This window comes from Clinocottus analis, unplaced genomic scaffold (assembly GCF_023055335.1).
Source record: "Clinocottus analis isolate CAN_PGR_092001 unplaced genomic scaffold, fCliAna1.0.p SCAF_22, whole genome shotgun sequence".
NCBI classification, from domain to species: Eukaryota; Metazoa; Chordata; class Actinopteri; order Perciformes; family Cottidae; genus Clinocottus; species Clinocottus analis.
The window spans coordinates 11154262-11175152 of NW_027175954.1; the positions used below are offsets into that span (position 1 = coordinate 11154262).

A 20891-nucleotide genomic window follows, 5' to 3' on the forward strand; every position below is an offset into this window, starting at 1 on the left:
GCTTGTTTAGAATTCCCGAAAAATGGCAGCGGCGCCTCCGGATGAGGCTACCCTCCAGTCTCGCATCAGTAAGTCGTTGTATGGTACAATGAAATTAACGTATGAAGAGAAAGCGACAACCGATACGCTTTCTAGGAGCTCAAGGGAGATGTTGCCAGTCCAAATGCGTTGCTGTCGGCCGTTGCTTTTTTCCGGAGGAAAGAGATTTTTTGAGAACCAATACAGCAAATGTCATCAAATTTAAAAGTGCAGTTGTCGATCAGGAACAAACTCACATCGTTACTGTTCGCACATTTGCTGTGAGGCGCTCGTATTGTGTTTACTGTTGACATTTCGAGGTTAGTGATGTTACACAAACATGACATTTAACGCTAAATTAAGAAAACATCCAGTTGATTGCTAACATCAGCTAGTTAGCTGCCGACGGTTTCCTCAAGGACCAGGACGAGTTGAGCGAACCTACAACCAGGAACCATGGCTATTTTATTTTATACGTCTGATTTAACCGGGTAATCTCACAGGATTCAGCCACCCATTTTTCGCAAACACGAGCAACTCTCTTCACCTGCTTCAAATCAGAGAACTCGTAGTTTACAGAAAGCAAACTACTGCTGACAGGGAGGACAAATTTTTGCTGAAAAATCTCAGTGTGAATTGTCACAAGACGTTTGACAGACTTAACACAACGCAGCTTTTGAAACAGCTGATACATAATTTAGCTTAATGTATTTTCGTTTTGCACAGACAAGGCCACCAACCCTTTGAATAAGGAGACTGACTGGGACAATGTCAAGGGATTTTGTGATCAGCTCAACGATGAACCAGAAGGGTGAGATGATAATAAATGCATCCCACCATTTCAGAGTAAATGTTTGTTGTTCAGCATATACTAAATGCTGAATCAAATCAGCACCGTGCCAGCAGTTGATCTACATTCGAACAACTTCGTTTAATCCGGTTTCACAGTTTACACAGCTCTGTAGAAAACTTCAGACACGCTTCATATTATTTAATCACAACATGAAACATGTTTGACCATTCACGTTTTTATACTAAGGGTGTTTTGCTTCACACTCGCCAAATAATACATGTTGTCATCTATTAGTCCACAGCTTGCAACCAGACTTCTGGCCCACAAAATTCAGTCTCCTCAGGAGTGGGAGGCTATGCAGGCACTTATGGTAAGCTAACAGGTGTAAAGGTCTGCAGAATGAATCATTAGAAGCCACTTTTGTTTTTACAGTGAAGGTTTTTTGTTGTTATAAAGGATTGTCTGGCAAATGTAAAACAAACTATTACACAATTCCCAGGTTTTGGAGACGTGCATGAAGAACTGTGGAAAGCGATTTCACAGTGAGGTGGGAAAGTTTCGCTTTCTCAATGAACTCATCAAAGTGGTGTCACCCAAGGTAATACTCCTTTGATACCGACATACCGGTTTGGCTGCAGATGTAGTTATTTATTTTAAAGCCAGTGGAACCAGTTTGTTAGTGCTAAGGAAACCTTATGGGACTGGTTAATTAAGATTACAAAAGTCTTCAGTGTATTTATCCAGTTGTTTTTCAAGCATCACATATCCCGCAACACATTTTACATTAATAATTACAACATTAATTCCCTCTTGTCTGCAGTATTTGGGTGCCCGGGCTCCAGAGAAAGTGAAGAAGAAGGTGTTAGAAATTGTATACAGCTGGACAGTGAGGCTGCCGGATGAGACCAAGATAGCAGATGCTTATAAAATGCTGAAAAAACAGGGTGAGCAAACATGACAAACTAACAAGATGAACAACGAGTGGTAAGCACTGTTCCATCCCCACTCAGAGACTTTATGTGTGGAATTTGCATCTGATGTAGTAAAACTTACACTGAATTAAAACCTATGCAGATTATAAATTCAGGTTGAGTACCAGGTTACCAATTGGATTTAAATATAGGTTTTACTGTTGTGACCCTTTACAGGAACAGTCAAAAGAAAAATGTTTATGAATGTTATTTTAGTTCCCATATGTGACTGATAATGTGTTTTTTGGTTCCTGATATTTTCCTTGTACTACCAAACATTGTTTTTTACAAGGCAGGGTCATTTCTCCTTTTTATGGTGATGAGCCACAGACATGAGACCGATGCCCTTCGTCATGCTTAGCTGAATGTAGTGTGATCTACATGTGGTGTATGAACCTTTTCTGTAGGGCGTTGGTTTGTGACACATTTGGACAGAACTGACTCTCTTGTTATAACTTGCTGACATTCCTCTGAAAAAAGTGTCAAGAACAATGTTATAGCACCAGTATATGTCATGGAGCGGTCTGAGTAAGAGGGGACCAAGATGACCTAGACTTGGCCGAACTGTTTACATTTGAGGTTAATAGGTGTCCTCGCTCTCTTCCAGGCATTGTCAAGCTGGATCCTGAGCTTCCTGATGACAAGCCCCTCCCACCCCCTCCACCGAGAGCCAAAAATATCATCTTTGAGGATGAGGAGAAATCCAAGGTATGAGTCATGACGAAGCACTTATCAATTTGAACAGGGTTTTGGAATAATCTATTTAAAAAATGTTTTGTACCCATCAAATCCTCTTTAAGTTTAACACCTGGGAAAATCCTCAAGGGACCAACAGTTTACAAAGTTCTCTTCCTCTCTTCTTTTCTCTCCCTCCTTTGTCCTATTGTTTTTGTAGATGCTGTCTCGCTTATTGAACAGCACTCACCAAGAAGATCTAAGAGCAGCAAACAAGCTCATTAAGGAAATGGTCCAGGAGGTGAGTCATTGGTTTTGTTTAGCAAATGTGTTTCCAGATTATACTAACATTAATGCACCCGAGTATTCCTTTTGAGCCTGTTTCAACCATTTATTTTATTATCATAGCGTTTAACACTTCCTGAGTAATTGCATAGTTATACTTAATAGAACGTTGAAAACAGATGTGAAAAGCTGAATATCCAATTAATAATTAAGGTTTTGATCTAGGTATGATCCAACACCAGGCTCTAGTTTCAGTAACAAATTATTAAAGTGAAGGATCTAGAAACTTGTTTCTCTAATGTGTTGAACACATTTTGTTAAATAATATAAAAATAGTTTAAAACGTTATATATATATATATATAGCCCTGAGCTGTAATGTAGCTTTTTATTCCCATTATACATTATACTGACTCTCTTGTCATCACCTTGATGAAGTAATTCAGTCATTGTGAGATTTTATCTTTCTTTTTCCAGGACCAAAAGCGTGTAGAGAAGGTATCAAAGCGATTGAACGCCATCCAAGAGGTGAAGGAGAGTGTCAGCCTGCTGAGCCAGTTGCTGGAGGGCTACAGCAAGGAGAGCTGCTCCCAGAGCAACCAGGATCTCATTAAGGTTAGCACAGCTCGGCACATTACAACCAGCTGGAGCTACAGTCTAATCATTTTACTTATGCCACTCACTACATGTGTGGTTTTAATGTTTTTAACATGTCTGTTGGCAGGATCTCTACCAGCGTTGTGAGAAGATGAGGCCTACACTCTTCCGATTAGCAAGTGATACAGAGGATAGTGACGATGCTTTAGGTAAAGTGGCTGACCTCATGACTTTGACTGTATGTCATTTTAGAAAAGGCAGAATAAGATATTAATCAAGTCACTTTTTTCCCACACAAATGTAATAGAATCAGGCCATTTTCAAAGCTTGAAACCACATTGGTGTTTCTAATCATCCTTTTTTCTGCTCCTAGCTGATATCCTGCAGGCCAATGATAACCTGACTCAGGTCATCAACCTGTACAGGCAGCTGGTAAAGGGAGAGGACGTGTCAAAGGATAGCATAACCTTGCCCTCACAACCAGGTAGGTGCATGTATGTGATTTGGCTTCCATCAGTGTTGACTAAGCTTGATCAACAAATTCACAAATGTTTTTGTAGACTATAATATCACAAATGTGTTCCCTCGGTCCAAAACAGGCAGCAGTAGCTCAGCACTGGTAGACTTGATGGGACTCAACGCATCAGCCAACACCACACCATCTAACCTAGAGCCCTCCAGCTTCCAGACCCTAACTCATGGGAACATGGGCATCAGCCTCTTGGATGATGAGCTCATGACACTAGGTACGCACACAAAACTCATCTGGCTTGTAAACGTAAAGGTACATTCCTCAGCATTCCTCTTGGCTTGCTTATTATTTTAATATGTATTCAGGATTTTTTTTCAGGACATTTACTTTGAATATGTTGTACAAACAAGAAGTTAGAAAACAATTAAGTTAACCTTTGTTGTTTTCTATCTCCTAGGACTGAATGTAACGGAAAACTTCGACTCTCAGAACAATTTTCAGGTGCAATTGGAAAGATAATACTGTACTGCTAACATTATAGTCATTATTTGTAAAATTATATAAAAGTGTCTTACTTAACAAAACAAAACAAACTTAACAAATGTATTCTATGAGATACTTTGAATGATTTAATTTTCAATTAATTATCTTCTCATACACTCTGTTGGTTCTCTCAGTCTTCTGATGGCACAGAATTGTTTGCTGCATGCGTCCCTGCTGCAGTGTTGCAACCAGCTGTGGTCCAAACCCCACAAGCTGCAGTGGCAGGGGGACCCACTGGTCCTCCTAAACCCATGGAGGAGCTGGACATGTTGGGGAAGACATTGTTACAACAGTCCTTACCCCCACAAAGCCAGCAGGTCAAATGGTAAATTAAATAAACTGTATATGGAATTAATCACCCTTTTAAAGTTGTTCATTGTTTGATTGATGGAAGTACGTCTGTGCCTATCCCTGAGCAATAACCCTAAATACACTTGTTATGGGGAGTTATAGGTTTAATGTTTTTCCCTCCATCTAACTTGTTGTCCCGTTCTTCAACATCTAGGGATAAGCTCCAACCTCGATCCAGAGTCACCTTACGGGATCTGCAGACCAAGTCCAACTCCAGCTCTAAACCTGCTCCGAATGGAGCCGCGGTTCCCACTCCTGCTCCAGGGCCCACATTGGTTGTTCATTCAGAGCAGCCGGACACTCTCCTCCTCTCCAACCCGAGTCTTCCAGCTGCTGAGAAAGTCTCCTTAGCTGCTACTGACCCCTATGAACACATCTCTCTATCTGACGTTACAGTGCCTCTGGAAGCAATCAAACCAAGTAAGCATGAGCAGTACCACCAGACCAGACTGTGACACTGGCTCTGGTCATATGTGAAGTTTTCTATATATATTTTTCTGCTTCATGGTCAGTTTTGTTTCTCCCCTCCCCCATTTGCTTTCACATATATTTCAGGCAGTTTATTACCAGTGACTGTATTCGACAAACATAGTCTCCGTGTTCTGTTCACGTTTGCCCGTGACTGTCCTCCATCACGGTCTGACGTGCTGGTGGTGATCATCTCCATGCTGTCCTCGGCCCCCATTCCTGTTACTAACATCCGCTTTCAGGCAGCGGTACCAAAGGTTGGTCTAAGGAAATCTGGTGGAAAAGCATTATTTGTGCATATCTCTTGTTCATGATTTTTGTGTGGATGTGCCCAGGTGATGAAAGTGAAGCTGCAGCCTCCCTCGAGCACCGAGCTCGCAGCCTTCAATCCCATCCTGCCTCCAGCCGCCATCACACAGATCCTGCTGTTGGCTAACCCTCACAAGGTGCTGTGCCCCTATTGCATTTTGGTGATCAACACTGAATATAAACTGGGGCTTTATTCTTTGTTTACAAGAAAACTGATATTTTTTCCTCTCATGTTTCAGGAGAAAGTACGTTTGCGGTACAAACTGACCTTTAACCTGGGGGACAAATGTCATGATGAATCTGGTGATGTGGACCAGTTCCCGCCTCCAAACACCTGGGGAAACCTGTAGGGAGAAAACCCCGCCTCCTGTCATCGGATTCTCTGCTTCCTTATTAAGATTTAGGTTGAAGTTGTCCCTCCCGCTTGAGATGAGACTGCCTCTTTACACTCGAGTGGTTTCAAACTCTGGTTTGGTAATACAAACTGAACCAAGACCAGTTGAACGAACCAGCTTCTACCTTGTGCCTTCCTTTGCGCCTTCCTGTCCTTTTTCAATCATCTCTGCGTTCCTGTGTTTCGTACTGTAGAATGTTGTTCATCATCACAATGCAAAACTGTCAGAAACATTGATTCAATGCAGTGACTTTTTGGGAAACAAGTTAAGCCTTTTTAAAAACCTTAATGGGTTCTTTTTTCGGTTTAACAATCCTGTGCGATGTCCCATGTCATGAGATTGTCATGTAACAGCTGGTGTCTCACAGTCATTATTTTTCAACCGTAAAGCCATGTGTGATGCATTCCTTACTTTGGACAGCGAGAGTGCAGATGTCCAACATTCAATGTATTGTCACAGTTTGGGCGTCTAGTGTTCAGAGTAGGGTTGAAGCAAATCTTTATCTCCTCTCAGTACGTCAATAATACTTTGCAGTTACAGTTAATTAGTTACATGCTTAAAGTGAGGTTTACAGTCTGACCAACAGCCAGAACACCCAATGTATTCAACCTATGATGGGGAATAATTGGTATTTTTACCTGGAAAATTTACTTAATTATCAGAATTTGAATTAATTTCTTATCAAATGATGAATTGTGTCAGCACAACATCAGTGTTGAAGGAATTTTGAATAGTCAGACGTTGTCTAGCTAAACTGAAATGAATTAACACTGAGTTTTTTCCCTTGTAATCAATACAGACGGTATCTCCTGGGAGCATACATAATGGATGGTACATAGTTTTTAAGTATTGCTTTGGTTTTAATATTTATGTCGCGCAAGGGTAGTGTGTGTGACAAACGGCCTTCACCACAGCAGACTTGTAATAAGAAAAGCACAGCTGTTTAATAAGTTGTCAAAATATCTTCTGTGAAGAAGGACCACCAAGGAAGGGTACTAAACATTTGTCCCTGTTTAAATACAGAAATTTAGCTTATAATTTCTGCACTTTTTTATTTTTGAAAGATTGAAACACTTATTTTTGTTATGTTTCACTCAGGATATTCTTTTTGAGGCTTATTTTACACAACATGAACTATCATGCACGTAATTTGTTTTAATTTTGCACATGAAACTGTTCCATATTACAAACCTTTGTCTTTTCTCATTCGCTGCCTTTCTGCTGTTGATCGACCCAAAGAGGGACATGTGAGTCCTGAGTTGACAATGCGTACATCCTGTTTGATTCTACCACATGTGCCTGAGAGGAAACGTTTGATTTTCATTTGTTTGTGTGTGTGTGTGTGTGTTCACGCACGCACACACACACACACACACACACACACACACACACGACTTGTTTGATCTTTGGTTCTGTTTTCATACATCCATGTCCGTATCAGAAACAATTTGTGAAACAAATTACACATCAAATTATGTTACAGAATCATCATAACCACAGCCATTGAGTGGTTATTGACGAAAGGGTCATAAAGATTTAAATAAAATAAGATTGAAGGCAGACTGGTTCCACCTAAGATATAAGATTCAGAAATACATGTGAAACTTTAAGTGTGTGTGTAACTACATTAGAGCTGGAGATTCAGGTCATAATATGAGGGATCAATTTCACTATTAGTGATATTGATTCAGTTCAAGTGTTAAGTTTCTTATGGTAGATCAACTCTCATCATCTCATAGTGCCAGCAGGCACAAAACTATAAATGAGCCATTTAATTTCCATAGAGATTTGATTTAATCTATTTATAGCTACACCACTTGTCTTGGACTGGAAGAAAGAGAGCAATAATGAGACAAAAAAGTAGCCTCAGTCAGCACCTTTTATTCCTCTGTGACTCAAGCTGATTGCATATAATGAACATTGCATGATTTATTGTACACTATGCATTGAGGGGGACTGTAACAGGTTTGACTGCATTGCCAGGAACTAATTTATCTTGTTCACACATGCTCATACTTGACTTTTGTCATTGCATTTTTCTCTTAAGAAGAAACAGCGGTACATTATTTGACTGCAGTTGCATAAATCAGTAGATATATTCAAATTAATCCAGTCTGTGGGGATGATGATGACAGAGACTATTACTCTTCCTTTTTGACAGCGGTCTCGGTCTTAAGGTATTAACTGAGCAAGTCACCTGTGATTTGCCATCCCCGTCTGCGCTGATGGATAAGTTACAGAACCAGCTATCGCACCGTTCCCATAACCAGGAAAATTGCCTAAAACACGAGACGGGGCACTCATGTCTTGTCGCCACAGTATTTAATGCCCGTGTGTCATTAAGGTACATTTAGGGGTACAGTACAAAGTTGCAAGTTATTGCAGAGCTCCCCCTTTACAAATGCTATTACAGAAAAAAATCCCCGTCCTTGGTAACCTTGATATATTTTGTGCATGCATATCTGTTATCCTTGGCCAGCTTTCAAGTGCATTGTCAGACTAGACCTCCCACTTTCATTTTGACTTGCAAGAAGAAAAAACAACTTAAGGAACTAGAAACTTAAAACCCAAAGTGAGTCAATCAACTAAACTGGATTCAAATGTTTAAGATTGTTACAACTAAAGTATAACACAACTAAGTGTTATAACAAGGCCTCTGCTTACAATGTGTGTATTTGTAAGGGAGGTAAACTGTCTTTTCCATTTGTGCTCCTAAGCTACATGCCATGATGTATATTTACATACAGAAAAACATACATATGTACATACTGCTGGATACAAATTGAGAATGTACTACAAATGTGTATTTAAGGCAAATAAAGTCATTTGTATGACAAATTTACCTGACGTATAAACAATTTGACCAATAACTTTCAAAGTAGACACTGTTTTTATTCTTTTTTTATTTATGAAGAAAAATATGAGATGAATGAAAGACAATCTGCTTGGAAAAACATTATGGGAGTTACAATTAAGTATAACCAAGTTGCGTCTTGCTTAAGGGCAGGAACAAGTAAAGAGAGAAACACAAAAAAACTTACTGTGGTTGCACAGTATCAACACTATGGAATATGATTCACAACTTGGATGCATTGCTTCAGTGTTTAATGCAATACTTTGAGTATAATGCTCGCCGAAAACCTTAAACAAAAAAGATAAAAATCATCTAACTTTAATAAAACCATAGAGAAAGACATGACTCTGGACAGGGACGGTATAAAATCAAACATTTCGATAGACCAGCACTTTCAACCACATACCACTGAGGCCTGGTTTTTATTGTCATCAAATCTTATTACAGCTGGTGGAAATAAACTGATTCCTGCTGTAGTGTTCGTATGAAATCAAAACAAGAAACTTGGTGGTACATGGTTGAGTTGAGGTTAGAAAAAAAGGACAGGTAAAAGTTTTAATTTTAGTTGTATCAAAAAAAGGTACGACACTAATGAAATATATAAGCCCTTACCTCCTCACATATATGCTTTTTCAAATCCCTACCTCTTGGAGATGAAAAGAGTTGGAGAGTAGAAATAAAATTACACGTTGAACACATTAAGTAGCAGAAATTATCTTGGTGCTTCCTGCTAATATTCCCTACTTCCTGGGAGGTGTAGGGCCCGGAGGAGGAGGGGGTGGAGAAACAAAAGGATACGGCGGTTGCCCCATGAAGCCCATGAGCGCTTGCTGTTGCGTGGCAAACTGATGAGTCATCAGAGGCTGCAACCCCCCTCCTGATAATGAAGAAAGAGGAAGAGGCTGGCTGAACTGACCCTGCGGCTGGCTGGGCTTATCCTGACCTCCGCTGGACTGGACTCCGTTACGGGAGTTGAAGCCCCCGCCACCACCCCTGCCGCCACTGTAACTCTGGAACTGATCTGAGCCAGCGCTGTGGCTGTTCCTTTGATCCCGGCCTTTGTCCCTGAAAGAGGAAGTGGAGCGGCCTCCATCATGGTTGTTGTGGCTGTCGCGGCTGAAGCTACTGTGGCTGTCCTTGCTCCCGCCACTAGGCCTCTGGAACATGTGGTTAGGGTTGTTGGAGCTGCTGCCACGGTAACGCATTCTGCCACCTGTCACATACAACAAACAAAATGTCAGTATTACTATATCTCATTTTACAGTATGACAGACTGTGATGCACTAAGTTGTTCTCACCGCCTCCTCCTCCACCACGCCCTGACTCGACAAACTGAAGCAGTTTAGGGTTGATGACCTGTCGGGCCTCTGCCAGCACCCGGACCAGGTCTCGTGCCTGACGCAGGTTCCCTGGGGTGAAGAAGGTGTAGGCAGTCCCCTTGTTGGAACTTCGGGCCGTACGTCCAATACGGTGGACATAATCCTCAGAGGAGTTGGGATAGTCATAGTTGATGACGAACTTGATGTCATCCACATCTTTTGGATAAAGAGCAATTGGTTTTACAGCATGGAGGAAAGGAAAAAAAATTATGTCATGAAAGGAAAGCTTCTGGAGAAAGAAATTACCGTTTTAACACAAAAAAAAAGCTAATGGGTTGTATGTATGTATGTATGTATGTATGTATGTATGTATGTATGTATGTATGTATGTATGTATGTATGTATGTATGTATGTATGTATGTATGTATGTATATAAAATATATTATAATGTATTGTTAATAAAAATCCAAACAAAACCTACCTGCTTTATCATAGCAAAAAAAATTCACAAAATCCATTATATATTATTTGAATCCTATGTAGTTAAAACTGAACTTGACTTCAGGTTTTCAACATCAAGCTGAACAGAAATGATGTTACGACTTCATAATCTTCACATCAATGTGAATAGTTCTCAAAATGTGTGACGACAAGGAGCCGGTATTACATAAGACGTAGAGCTTTGACAGCACTGCTTATCAATAAGTTGACCTTTCCCTCTCAATCATGACAGCGGGAAACCATTTCACCAACCGAGACCGACTGAAGAACAGAATGACGATGTGCCGGGATTAAAACTGCTATTCTTTTGACTGATATAAGCACGATGAAGTACCTGAATGTATGGTGAGCTCATGGAGGAGTTGAGAGAAAGGGGCGGTGAGGTACTTACCCCCGTCCGGTTGTTTTTACAAAGGTAGTCAGTTCCCCCTGATCAGTCCTGGTTTCTAGTGAGGGGCTGAGGGGGAGGGAGATTCATCCCTCACCTTCTGCACACACCAGCAAGGTCAGACGGGAGCAGAACCGTTAAACACACACAACGGCTGGTTCTGTTGCTCTCTCGCTGCATGGCAGGACCCTCCTCAGACCCTGGCCAGGACTTGATCCAGACGAGCCCATCTAACTGTCTCTTCCCTGTCTGTCTGCCTTTTGGGACGGACCGATGGGCAGACATACAGGAACCTCAGGCTTCTCCCAAGGAAGGCTCGTTGGATATAAAACTCTGACAATACTGGGCAGGGGGATCTTAGTTACCCAAGAGAAATAAGAGGGCTTTAATCCCTCTAAAACTAGCCAAGCTTCTACTTTAACGTGACTGACAGCAGCACAGACTGTTACAGCTGCCGTGTGCTGCCAAACCCTGAGAGGAGAAGAGGGGAAAAAAGAACAAGGATACGGTCATAGGATTTTTAGCAAGTAAAAGACACTTCACTCATCCCCCCTTCTCACATTTATCCTGCCAACAAATTAGATAGCTGCTATAGCTTTCCTGTTGGTGGACCTAAGACGATTCAGCTGACACTGTCCTACTCAAATGCATCCGCAAAAATAAACAATATATATAATTTGGCTGAATGATTTCAGTGAAGAAAAAATTCACTATACAATTCAATTCATGATTTAGTATGTGGAAGAATGGGTCTTATGAGCAGCATCTTCATTTGATTTGTACCGACGCTATAAAACCAAAGAAAAGGTGAGCAGGAGCATCTGCCCCACTCAGCCCTCCTTTCAGGCAGCGTACCAGAGAGCCCCGGTTGGAGGAAGCTTTTTGAGTGCAGGAACAAGAAACATACTATAAACCCAGCAGGCCTGCAGCCTCCACACTAGCCTTAAGTTAAACTGTCAGGTTATAAAACAGTAAGGGAGATTCTTAAATATGATCTGCTGATTTATGTCAGTGTAAATCACCAAATTAAAACAAATACCACAAGATTTCTAGTGTGATAACCAGTATAAAAAAGTTATAGCAACCAGTCAAAAGGCAGATAATTATACATTTAATGTTTAGAAATGCATTTAGGTTCAACCCCATTTCATTGCCAGACATAGTTTGTCTCATTTGTAGCATACTTACCCAATGGTAAAAAAAAAAAAAAGAAAAAAAGTTGCAGTTGTATTGTATACATGTACTCGATTAACTGTGGCGAGTGTTTTTTGTGTTAGTCCATAAGTGTAAAATACACTTCATAGGGAAAAAATATAATTCACAGGAAAATGCAGCAAAAAATGCAACAATGGAACTAAGAGGCAATCATGTAAGAGATTCTGCAGCTTTATGCATGTATGTATGTGTGAGCAGACATACCCAGACCACGGGAGGCCACATCGGTAGCAATCAGTATTGGAGCTTTACCACTGCGAAATTCTGTAGGATTAAACAAAAATATTAGTAGGAATTAGACAAGGAAGTCCTCTCCTCTCAATGCCACTGTCTCCACAGGTATAACAAATGAATTATATAAACAAAAAGGGCAGGAAGTAAGTAGTGTCACTGTGTTACAGTTCTTATTACCAATGAGTACCCAGTCTCTTTCTGGCTGGCTCTTGTCTCCATGGATACACATGGCTGGCCATCTGAGACGAAAAAAAAAACACAATGAAGTGGGAAGATTAGCGAAGACTCAGAATAGCTTCTGTCAATCAAATACTAGTACTAGTCGTCAAGTTGTGTCATAACAGTAATGTCTCACCCTTCCCGTCTCATCCTCCTGGTAAGATCATCACAGCGCTTCTTCGTCTCCACAAAGACGATGGTTTTGTTCTCCTTCTCAGCCATTATCTCCTCCATCAGCTGAAAAAGTCTATAGGCAGGGACAAACAAACATAGCACATCAGTGGTATTAAACTCAGATTCAAAAGGATAAGCTTGTGTTCTGTCAAACTATTATAGCAGCTATATAGATAATCATTACATAATGTAATTTCTTAATATCTCCTGACTTACTTATGGTCCTTTTCATTCTCCATGCAGACATCAACTATCTGCAGGATGTTGTGGTTGGCACTGAGCTCCAGAGCGCCAACGTTAATTTGGACGTGGTCCTTCAGGAAGTCCTCTGCAAGCTGCCGAACATCCTTCGGCCAGGTTGCGCTCCACATCAGTGTCTGTCTATCAGGCTAAGAGACAGAGAGAGACAGAGAGAGAAAATGCAACTGATTTAACTTAAAATGCTTCTATATTATTCAGTCATAGTGATCATTTTTAATCAGCTGAACTTGACTGAGCCTACCCTGATTTGTTCAACAATCTTGCGAATCTGTGGCTCAAAGCCCATGTCCAGCATGCGGTCAGCCTCATCCAGCACCAGGTAGGTGCAGCGCCGCAGGTTAGTTTTTCCACTCTCCAGGAAGTCAATAAGGCGACCAGGTGTGGCGATGCATATCTCAACACCTTGAGTCAAACAAAATCAACATATAGCAAAAAATAACATTATTAGATGCTCAGGCAGATCATTTCCCCTTAAAGTTCAACACTTTCCAACAATTACTTACTGTACTGTCAATTCAAGGCCACACGTCACAAGGTCAAGTAGTTTGAGCTAAAAAAGATAGCCGATGTGGAAGTGTGTGTGTGTGTCGTTAATTTACATATTAGGATACAGCTCTGTGTTTTTTTTATTAAATATGTTGTTCAACTTTATCATGTCTGGAAAATACACAAAATACACAACCACAAATTATCTATAGTATGTGCCCATCAATAACCATACCCACCCCTCTCGAGGTCTCGAATCTGTGGTCCTTTGGGTGCTCCACCATAGACACAGGTGCTTTTGATACGAGAAGACCTGCCATACGCATATGCGACCTGTTGAACCTGCTGAGCCAGCTCTCTGGTTGGGGCTAACACCAAACACTATGTAGAGAGGCCAAAAGGAATGAGGAAGGTTTAACAGGATGATTGTTTGCACACACTAATAGTATGCTTCAGACAAAACACTATCTAGCATAACACAAATTTAATTTGCACTCACAATTGGGCCATCTCCCCTCTCCAGGTAAGGCTGGTGGTTGATGTGTACAATAGAAGGAAGAAGATACTGTAGGGAAATAAATAAATACATATTACTACTTTCAGGTCAGAAGGAAATCAAGCCATCCAATTTATTATTTCTCCTATGAATTGATTTATTTGATGGTTTATGCATTTCAATTCTAATGTTATGTTTCTAGTGTTATATGAGTAAGCTATTTACAAGTGAATGTAATTCATGCAGGATGATGACCAGGTAGCCTTACAGCCAGTGTCTTTCCAGAGCCAGTCTGTGCGATCCCCACCATGTCCCTGCCACTCAGGGCCACAGGAAAGCCCTGAGACTGGATTGCTGTTGGCTCCTTGAAGCTCTGCTGCATCAGCACATCCATCACATGCTCTGCCAGAAGAAGGAGGGGAGAATATACAAGACAGTTACACTCTGGACTTTGGTTTCTATCTTTCAGACTCTCCATCCAAAGCACAATCCTTACAACTATCAGACAATATTTACTTCTTGTAAAGATACAATGAGTCATTGTTTGACACATTTTACTAACACTGTGAATACTTATTTCGACCATACAGACATTACACTTTGTGTAGTGTTGGGTTTACTAACGAGGAAACTGCGCCTGGTGAAAGGCAGGGATCGCCTTTGGACAGCCAGAGCCTCTGACGGTGATCTCTTTCTTTCTGCGTAACTCTTCCAAATCATGCTAGATATAAGAGAGAAAGAGAAAATGGTGTTTAAATTATTAATATTTTTTGGAATACCTTCTGTTAAAACTATTCTGATTCAGAATAAGGTATGACTGTACTTTATCAATAAGAGGTTTAAATGTGTTTGTTTGTTGCTTGGTGTAAAAAAAATATTTCCTGCAATTACAACATATATTGGTGACCACCAAACTGTCGGACATTAAAATGTGCTTAGCTTTGTCACTTTCCATGAACGTTTTAAGAATAATTCATGTTTGTGAGTGTGAAAAACAAATATTACAATTTACCTGACTCATGTGTTGGACCTCAGGGTGCTCAACATAGAAGTTCTTCTCAAATTTCGGAAGCTCGTCGAGGTTCCATTTCTTCTTGCGGAGACGCTCACCTGGATTCCCAAACTTCATTGGTGGGGGTCCACTGCGATTGTTCGAGCCCCCAAACCTTGGCCTGGGAGAGAGGGTCAAAGAGATAAGACCACTGTGTAATCAGCAAAGCATAAGGCTCGTTCGAGATGAGCCAGTTCTGCGCAGTATCGAACGCCGGCGATCGCAATGCATGCCGGTTGGATTTGTGTCCGACTTGCTCCCGTCTTGCTCTGACGTCATGCACACATGGTCAACGATACTCTCACGAGAGCAAGGCGGCCGTCGATTTTAGAGTCAGGCGCTGCAGCAGCTCTCCATCGACTGCTTGGCCCAGTGCAAGATGGGAAACGCCTTGCTGTCGCCACATCAGAGTAATGTATTTTATAGGCAGACATAAAAACAACAAAGGATGCAGCTACACACACATTTCTACATGAATATATATTTATAATCACATATGAATAAATCCAAACGTCATCTGTAAACTACGAGTAGACTACAGAGCAGAACTAACAGGAAGTATTTTATTCTGTAACTTCCTGTTAATACTTTAAAAGACAGCTGAAAACTGTAGACTTGATCGCAGTTTTTTGTCAACGCCTCCCGCAGCGGCCTCTCTCGTCTGGATTCCAGGCGCAGCTCTAACGAACAAGCCTATTGCCTGCAGAAATGTAGTCTATATATCATGCCAATGACTAAATATCAACAGTTGCTGTGAAACAACACTGAATTGACTATGGCCACCAACGAGATCATGTGATAATAATATATAACTATATTCATATAAATAGGGTCAGGATGGCGAGCCAAAAACAATACCATATAATTGATAATATTGTGGTCACTGTGTTCGGAACATCATGTTCAAGGTTCAATGAAAATGTTGGTGCCCAGTAAATGTTCGTGCCAACAGACGTCAACGTTGACCCGACCTTTACCAAGCGCAATGTTTACAGATAACGTTAGCTAGCTAAAGGGTTAACGCAATTGCAAACTGGAGCGAGGCCTCGAGGCGGTATGAGCTGCTCTACTTTGTTTAATTTGTTGAAGGAATACCAAAGTTTCCAAACTGCCAAAGCTTAGAGTCAAACTGCCTGTGTGGCGAGATGTTATGCAACGAACGCTGTGTTTATGTCCGTATATGAACAAACTCAACGTTACCTGTCTCGTCCACGGTCGTCGCCGTAGGAGGAACCCCCTCTCATGTTGACGAAATAAAATGAATCCTCTCCGCGATATTTCTAACGTAACGTTAGTCTTTAACGTTTAACCACCGGTTCGTTTACGTTGTACGCTAGTTATAAAATGTTATTAACGTTCGCAAAACCTGTCTGTTAGTCGACTAGCGCTACGTCTCGCGTGAAACACGGTATTTGGTAAACAGTTTTCGTGTGCGTCACTTAACGTTGGCCAAGCGACTCGCGCACCTTCCCTCCCGACCCTCTTACGACGTAAATTCCACTAGTAATTATACGTAGCGTCGTTTAGACATTACGGACACTACGTACGAATATTCACTAAGTAAAAAAGGTGAATATCCTTCTGTTTACGCATTCGTGCTTTTGAACAGTTGGTGGCGCTGTGTCAAAAACTGAGAGCCAGGAACCATAGAAAAAGAAACCATTGAGGAAATTCCATCCGATGATTTGTTTTTTTCAGTTACTGCGTTATGTGTAGTTTTATTTTGAGATATTAAGCCATAACATATGAAGTTTTAGTCTTTATAATAGTATGATAACCAGCTAATATTAAATTGTATCTTGAGAAAATGCCGTTGTTTATTCAAAATAGAGGACTTGACCGCATAAGCTCGACAGCAGAACTGTTCGACAAATATCCACATTTACAGGTTTGTTTCCAGGAAGTGGCTGAATTCAGCTTGCTGAGATACTGTCTGTAGGGTTTTATTCGTTTCTTTTGTAAGTAACGGTGCATCATTTAAGGACAGATTGGCTGTTAATGATAAAGCGAAGGTTTATTACATTTAAGAACGGGATATGGTTGTGACATGTGGTGGCAGACAATCAGTAAGCGATTATACAACACACTCATGTGATTTGTGTTTAGTTGCATCTAAAGAAGTGTAACGTTAGTAGATTTAACATTATGTTTGTGTGTGTCCTAAAATATAATGAAAAACTACTAATGACAACATGAAATAGGAATCAAATACTCCAGAATGATTTGACCTAACGTCAACTTAAAGTTTGTAGTTTTTACACTTGTAACAGTTCAGTGAGTCGTTTGTTATATCAGTTGAAAGATAGGTCTACATTTTCCTTCGAGACACAAGGTTGAAGGTTTACAGTCTGTACTAATAAATCTGAAACAACACTGATGAATATTATGGACTGATGGTGTGTTTGTTTCTTTTTTTAAACGATACATTTCATTTGTACTTTGTTGTCACAGGAAAATGCAAGAACATTTAGCTCCAAGCCACTTGTTGATGTCGATCCAAAATGCTTCTTATATGTCCAACAAAGAGAGTTTGCTGCCACAACACCAGCAGACAGTAAGTAAAGCCTCCAGTTGGAACATATAACGTATCATCTGAATATCAACACTTTGTATTGCTCAGCCCACACTCAGAGGTTATTGTGACAGTCCCTAAATGTAGGAGAATGCATACATATGTTGTGAATTTTTCTTGTTGGAGTGTTTGGTATAAAATCTAGAATCACAACATGTGTTTGTCTCTAACTAACTTCTAGATAGTCCAGGTTAACCATTTGGGATCATAATGATAACACATGCCTTTTGTTTTACTCATCAGAATGTGTTTCAGTGATTGGATCTGGTGATGCGACCACCTGCCATTTGGTTGTGCTGCGTCACACCGGTAACATTCCTTTTATTAGAGTCATACTGTGTCTGTCTTATTTTGCCTGGGTATATAGTTTGGAATCACATTTCTAATGTCTGCTATGTTTTATCATTTCTTAGGAAGTGGAGCTGTTTGTCTTGCTCACTGTGATGGTTCCAGCACGTGGTCTGAAGTCCCGCTCCTTGTAAAAGCTGTGACATCGCTGAGTACCTTCAGTAAGGAGGGCAGGTAGGAATCACACCAATAAACATGCACAATAACAACACACATTCTATTCAGATTATCTTTGTTTACTTTACTTTGCTTTTCATTATGCAGACTTGAGCTCCATCTTGCCGGGGGATTTATTGATGAGTCAAAAACATCCCATAAACTCAGCCATAACATACTGGGTATACTCTTTCAACTGACCTTGTGATATTATGCTGGCAGCAGTTAAGCTTTGTAACCCCAAAAAATCCTTGTTTTACTTTTACAGCAGCGTTCCAGAAACTAAAAGAGGATATTTATCTGGAAACATGTTGCATCACAGGTAACTTTAATACTTAATAACTGTTGTTTAGAAGTATTGTGCCTGTTACACCTTCATTATATTAACCCTTCTGTTCTGTGTTTGTAGAAATGAATGACATTGTTGTTGATGGAACTCATCGGCCTGTAGTGTATGGAATAGGTAAGTGAATATGCCACAAAGTGATAGCTTTCAGGGCATGTGACCTCTAATATATTATATATATGTCTGTTTCTGCACAGGTGTAAATGTTAAAACAGGGGAAGTGTTCCCTTCGTCCTTTACTCATAAAGGACCTGCAGAGGAGCTGCGAGCGGCAAGGACCTTCACTGGGGGACAAGTACTAGAAGATATATAATGTTGTTTTCTATGTGTGAATATTTTAAGTATGGCACATTCATCAAAAAACATAGTCACATGTTTACCAATTTGTGTTATTAAATTATAATCATAAATTTTCCCTTAAATTCATCATTTGGTAATTGTTTTATTCAGTACATTTAAAAGGACACAATGTCAATTCAAAGATCATTAATACAATTAAAGTTATTTTTATTTTTTTTGCAGATGGCAGACATATATGACTCAAGTCGAGGGCTTGTTAAAATCGAGCCTTGTAAGTGGTCTCCCAATCTGGATATTGCCTTCTGGTTGTCACAAGATGATGACACAATTTTAAAGGTATATAAAGACAATCTGCCTCATAATTTTTCATACGTCTCTTTTTTTAATGCTTCATTCAAGGTCTCAAAAACTCTTAAAATGAGTGGGAAGCAGCAATACTGAAAGTGACACAATGCAGACTTTTGAATCTGGTATTTCTCTCCCATACCCAGTACCTGTCCACCTCTCCGATGGCTGAGCCGCCTCACTTTGTCCAGCACATGAAGACCACCATCCAGTTCCTTTTAGAACACCCCAACTCTGATAGCCTGTTCCCCGGGGGTCAGCCTCAGCTCTACCACAGAACTGAGAGGGGGAACTGGGAGAGGGTCGTCTAGCCATTAGGCTCTACTCGTATCGCTTACTGGACCTTACCATGAAACCTGTTTTTTGCCTCTCAGCTTAATGGATACACTGTGACCCATCCATCCACTGTCTGTATTTTGTTCATTGTGTCTTAACACGGAGGTAGCCCCTGGCAGGAGCATACTGCATGTATGCTGAATGGCTCTCCTCACTCATCTGGCTGGTCCAGTAGAAAGAGTAGAGAAGGTACAAGTGATTCTGCTAGTGCCTGTAACAATTAATTGTTCTACTCTTGAGAGATGGTGTCAAGTCTGCAACTTATACCATCTGCTGTGTTGTAGTAAGTTAAGGTTAAAGTCCTACTACATTTGGCTGTTTCACTTTTCTGTCTCATGACTCAACAAAAAAAAAATATTTTTTTTTTCAGCCCAAACATTATGGTTGCACTTTTTTCACAGCATGTATTTTTTCTATTAAGTCCCAAACTTGCATGCATTCATTGATCAGCTTATAGAAGTACAATCAAGCAACTTGTATAATTCAAACTTAATTTATTTGCCTTAATATTTTTGTCAGTCGGTTAATCTCAAATCAAACCTGGCCAATCCCAAGCAAATTTTAAGTTTTTCTTGGAGGATGATCTTAATCTAAACGTAAAGGTATGCTACGTAAATGTAATATGCACAATATGTAATTACTGAAATAAAAGTGAAACCATAGGCATGATCTCAAGCCTGGAATACGATTGAGGACTAATTTCTGTTGGGGAACTTGCTGCAACAGCAATGAAGAATATGTTAATGTTGGCACTTGCTGTTTAAAACAGTGAAAAAAATAGAAAATGCAAACCTCTGCACTGTTACAAAAGTTGAGCAAAGTTTATTTTTCTCTACAAATGCACCTGCTTGATTAAAATGGAGTATTATATTTCACTTCATCATACCGATGTATACTTGGCCATGCATGTGTATATGTGTGTACTAATCTGCAGAGGGTGATGTGGATTCTCATCCAACACAACAAAATGTGATTTTACAATGTCTTTCTTTTTTTTCAATGGTTGAAATGAAAACAACACCATATACACTGTATACGGCCTTTTCATCAGTTGTGTTGGTCAGAAGATTGGTGCTTAAAGCACTCAGTGCAACTTTTGGACATACTGTACCTGTTGATAAAAATACATGTAAATGGTCAGCGTGAATGAAGTTGAAAAGGTGGGGAAACGGTTGTTCAGCGCTTCGATAGTGTTCGAGAATAAAGAATACTACAATAGAAATGCAAAATATATGTATGTAATTTATTGACCTTCATAATTTGTCCATTATGTAACACTTTCAAGTCCGTTTTTGAAAAAATCTCCATGCCATTGCCACAAATTGACAGGATCCAGGAATGTTTTATGTGAAATGTTTGTTAAATTGAAATTAATCGGCTCACATAACCATTTCAGATGATGGTGTGTTTAAT

At 40.2% G+C, this 20891-nt stretch overlaps 3 protein-coding genes across 4 annotated transcripts; 2 read left to right on the plus strand and 1 right to left on the minus strand.

Annotated features, from left to right (window-relative positions):
• The first annotated feature begins 1 nt into the window (after position 1).
• LOC137793229 (ADP-ribosylation factor-binding protein GGA1-like) lies at positions 2–7218 on the plus strand. Its single transcript, XM_068589254.1, has 17 exons — positions 2–68; positions 745–829; positions 1106–1181; positions 1311–1409; positions 1632–1755; positions 2390–2490; positions 2678–2758; positions 3219–3356; positions 3466–3547; positions 3712–3822; positions 3938–4084; positions 4268–4311; positions 4488–4678; positions 4859–5124; positions 5260–5429; positions 5508–5618; positions 5721–7218. Exons 1-17 carry the CDS (start codon positions 23–25, stop codon positions 5829–5831), a joined length of 1983 nt encoding a protein of 660 aa, XP_068445355.1. The 5' UTR covers positions 2–22; the 3' UTR covers positions 5832–7218.
• A 1814-nt stretch (positions 7219–9032) lies between these two features.
• On the minus strand, positions 9033–16548 carry LOC137792812 (probable ATP-dependent RNA helicase DDX17). The gene is made up of 13 exons (XM_068588545.1): positions 16276–16548; positions 15037–15196; positions 14649–14745; positions 14293–14426; positions 14028–14093; positions 13768–13909; positions 13284–13444; positions 12998–13170; positions 12744–12854; positions 12566–12627; positions 12359–12418; positions 10029–10265; positions 9033–9943 (listed from the first exon to the last, which is right to left on the minus strand). Exons 1-13 carry the CDS (start codon positions 16317–16319, stop codon positions 9471–9473), a joined length of 1920 nt encoding a protein of 639 aa, XP_068444646.1. The 5' UTR covers positions 16320–16548; the 3' UTR covers positions 9033–9470.
• Positions 16549–16722: 174 nt separating this feature from the next.
• On the plus strand, positions 16723–20707 carry ntan1 (N-terminal asparagine amidase). Of its 2 annotated transcripts, none has more exons than XM_068588935.1 (10): positions 16723–16963; positions 17527–17629; positions 17891–17956; positions 18061–18169; positions 18260–18333; positions 18420–18473; positions 18561–18614; positions 18695–18792; positions 19020–19133; positions 19289–20707. In XM_068588935.1, exons 1-10 carry the CDS (start codon positions 16883–16885, stop codon positions 19451–19453), a joined length of 918 nt encoding a protein of 305 aa, XP_068445036.1. In that variant the 5' UTR covers positions 16723–16882; the 3' UTR covers positions 19454–20707. The 2 variants fall into 2 exon arrangements, with proteins under 2 accessions (XP_068445036.1, XP_068445037.1); XM_068588936.1 differs by lacking the exon at positions 16723–16963 and adding an exon at positions 17011–17141.
• The last annotated feature ends 184 nt before the right edge of the window (positions 20708–20891 follow it).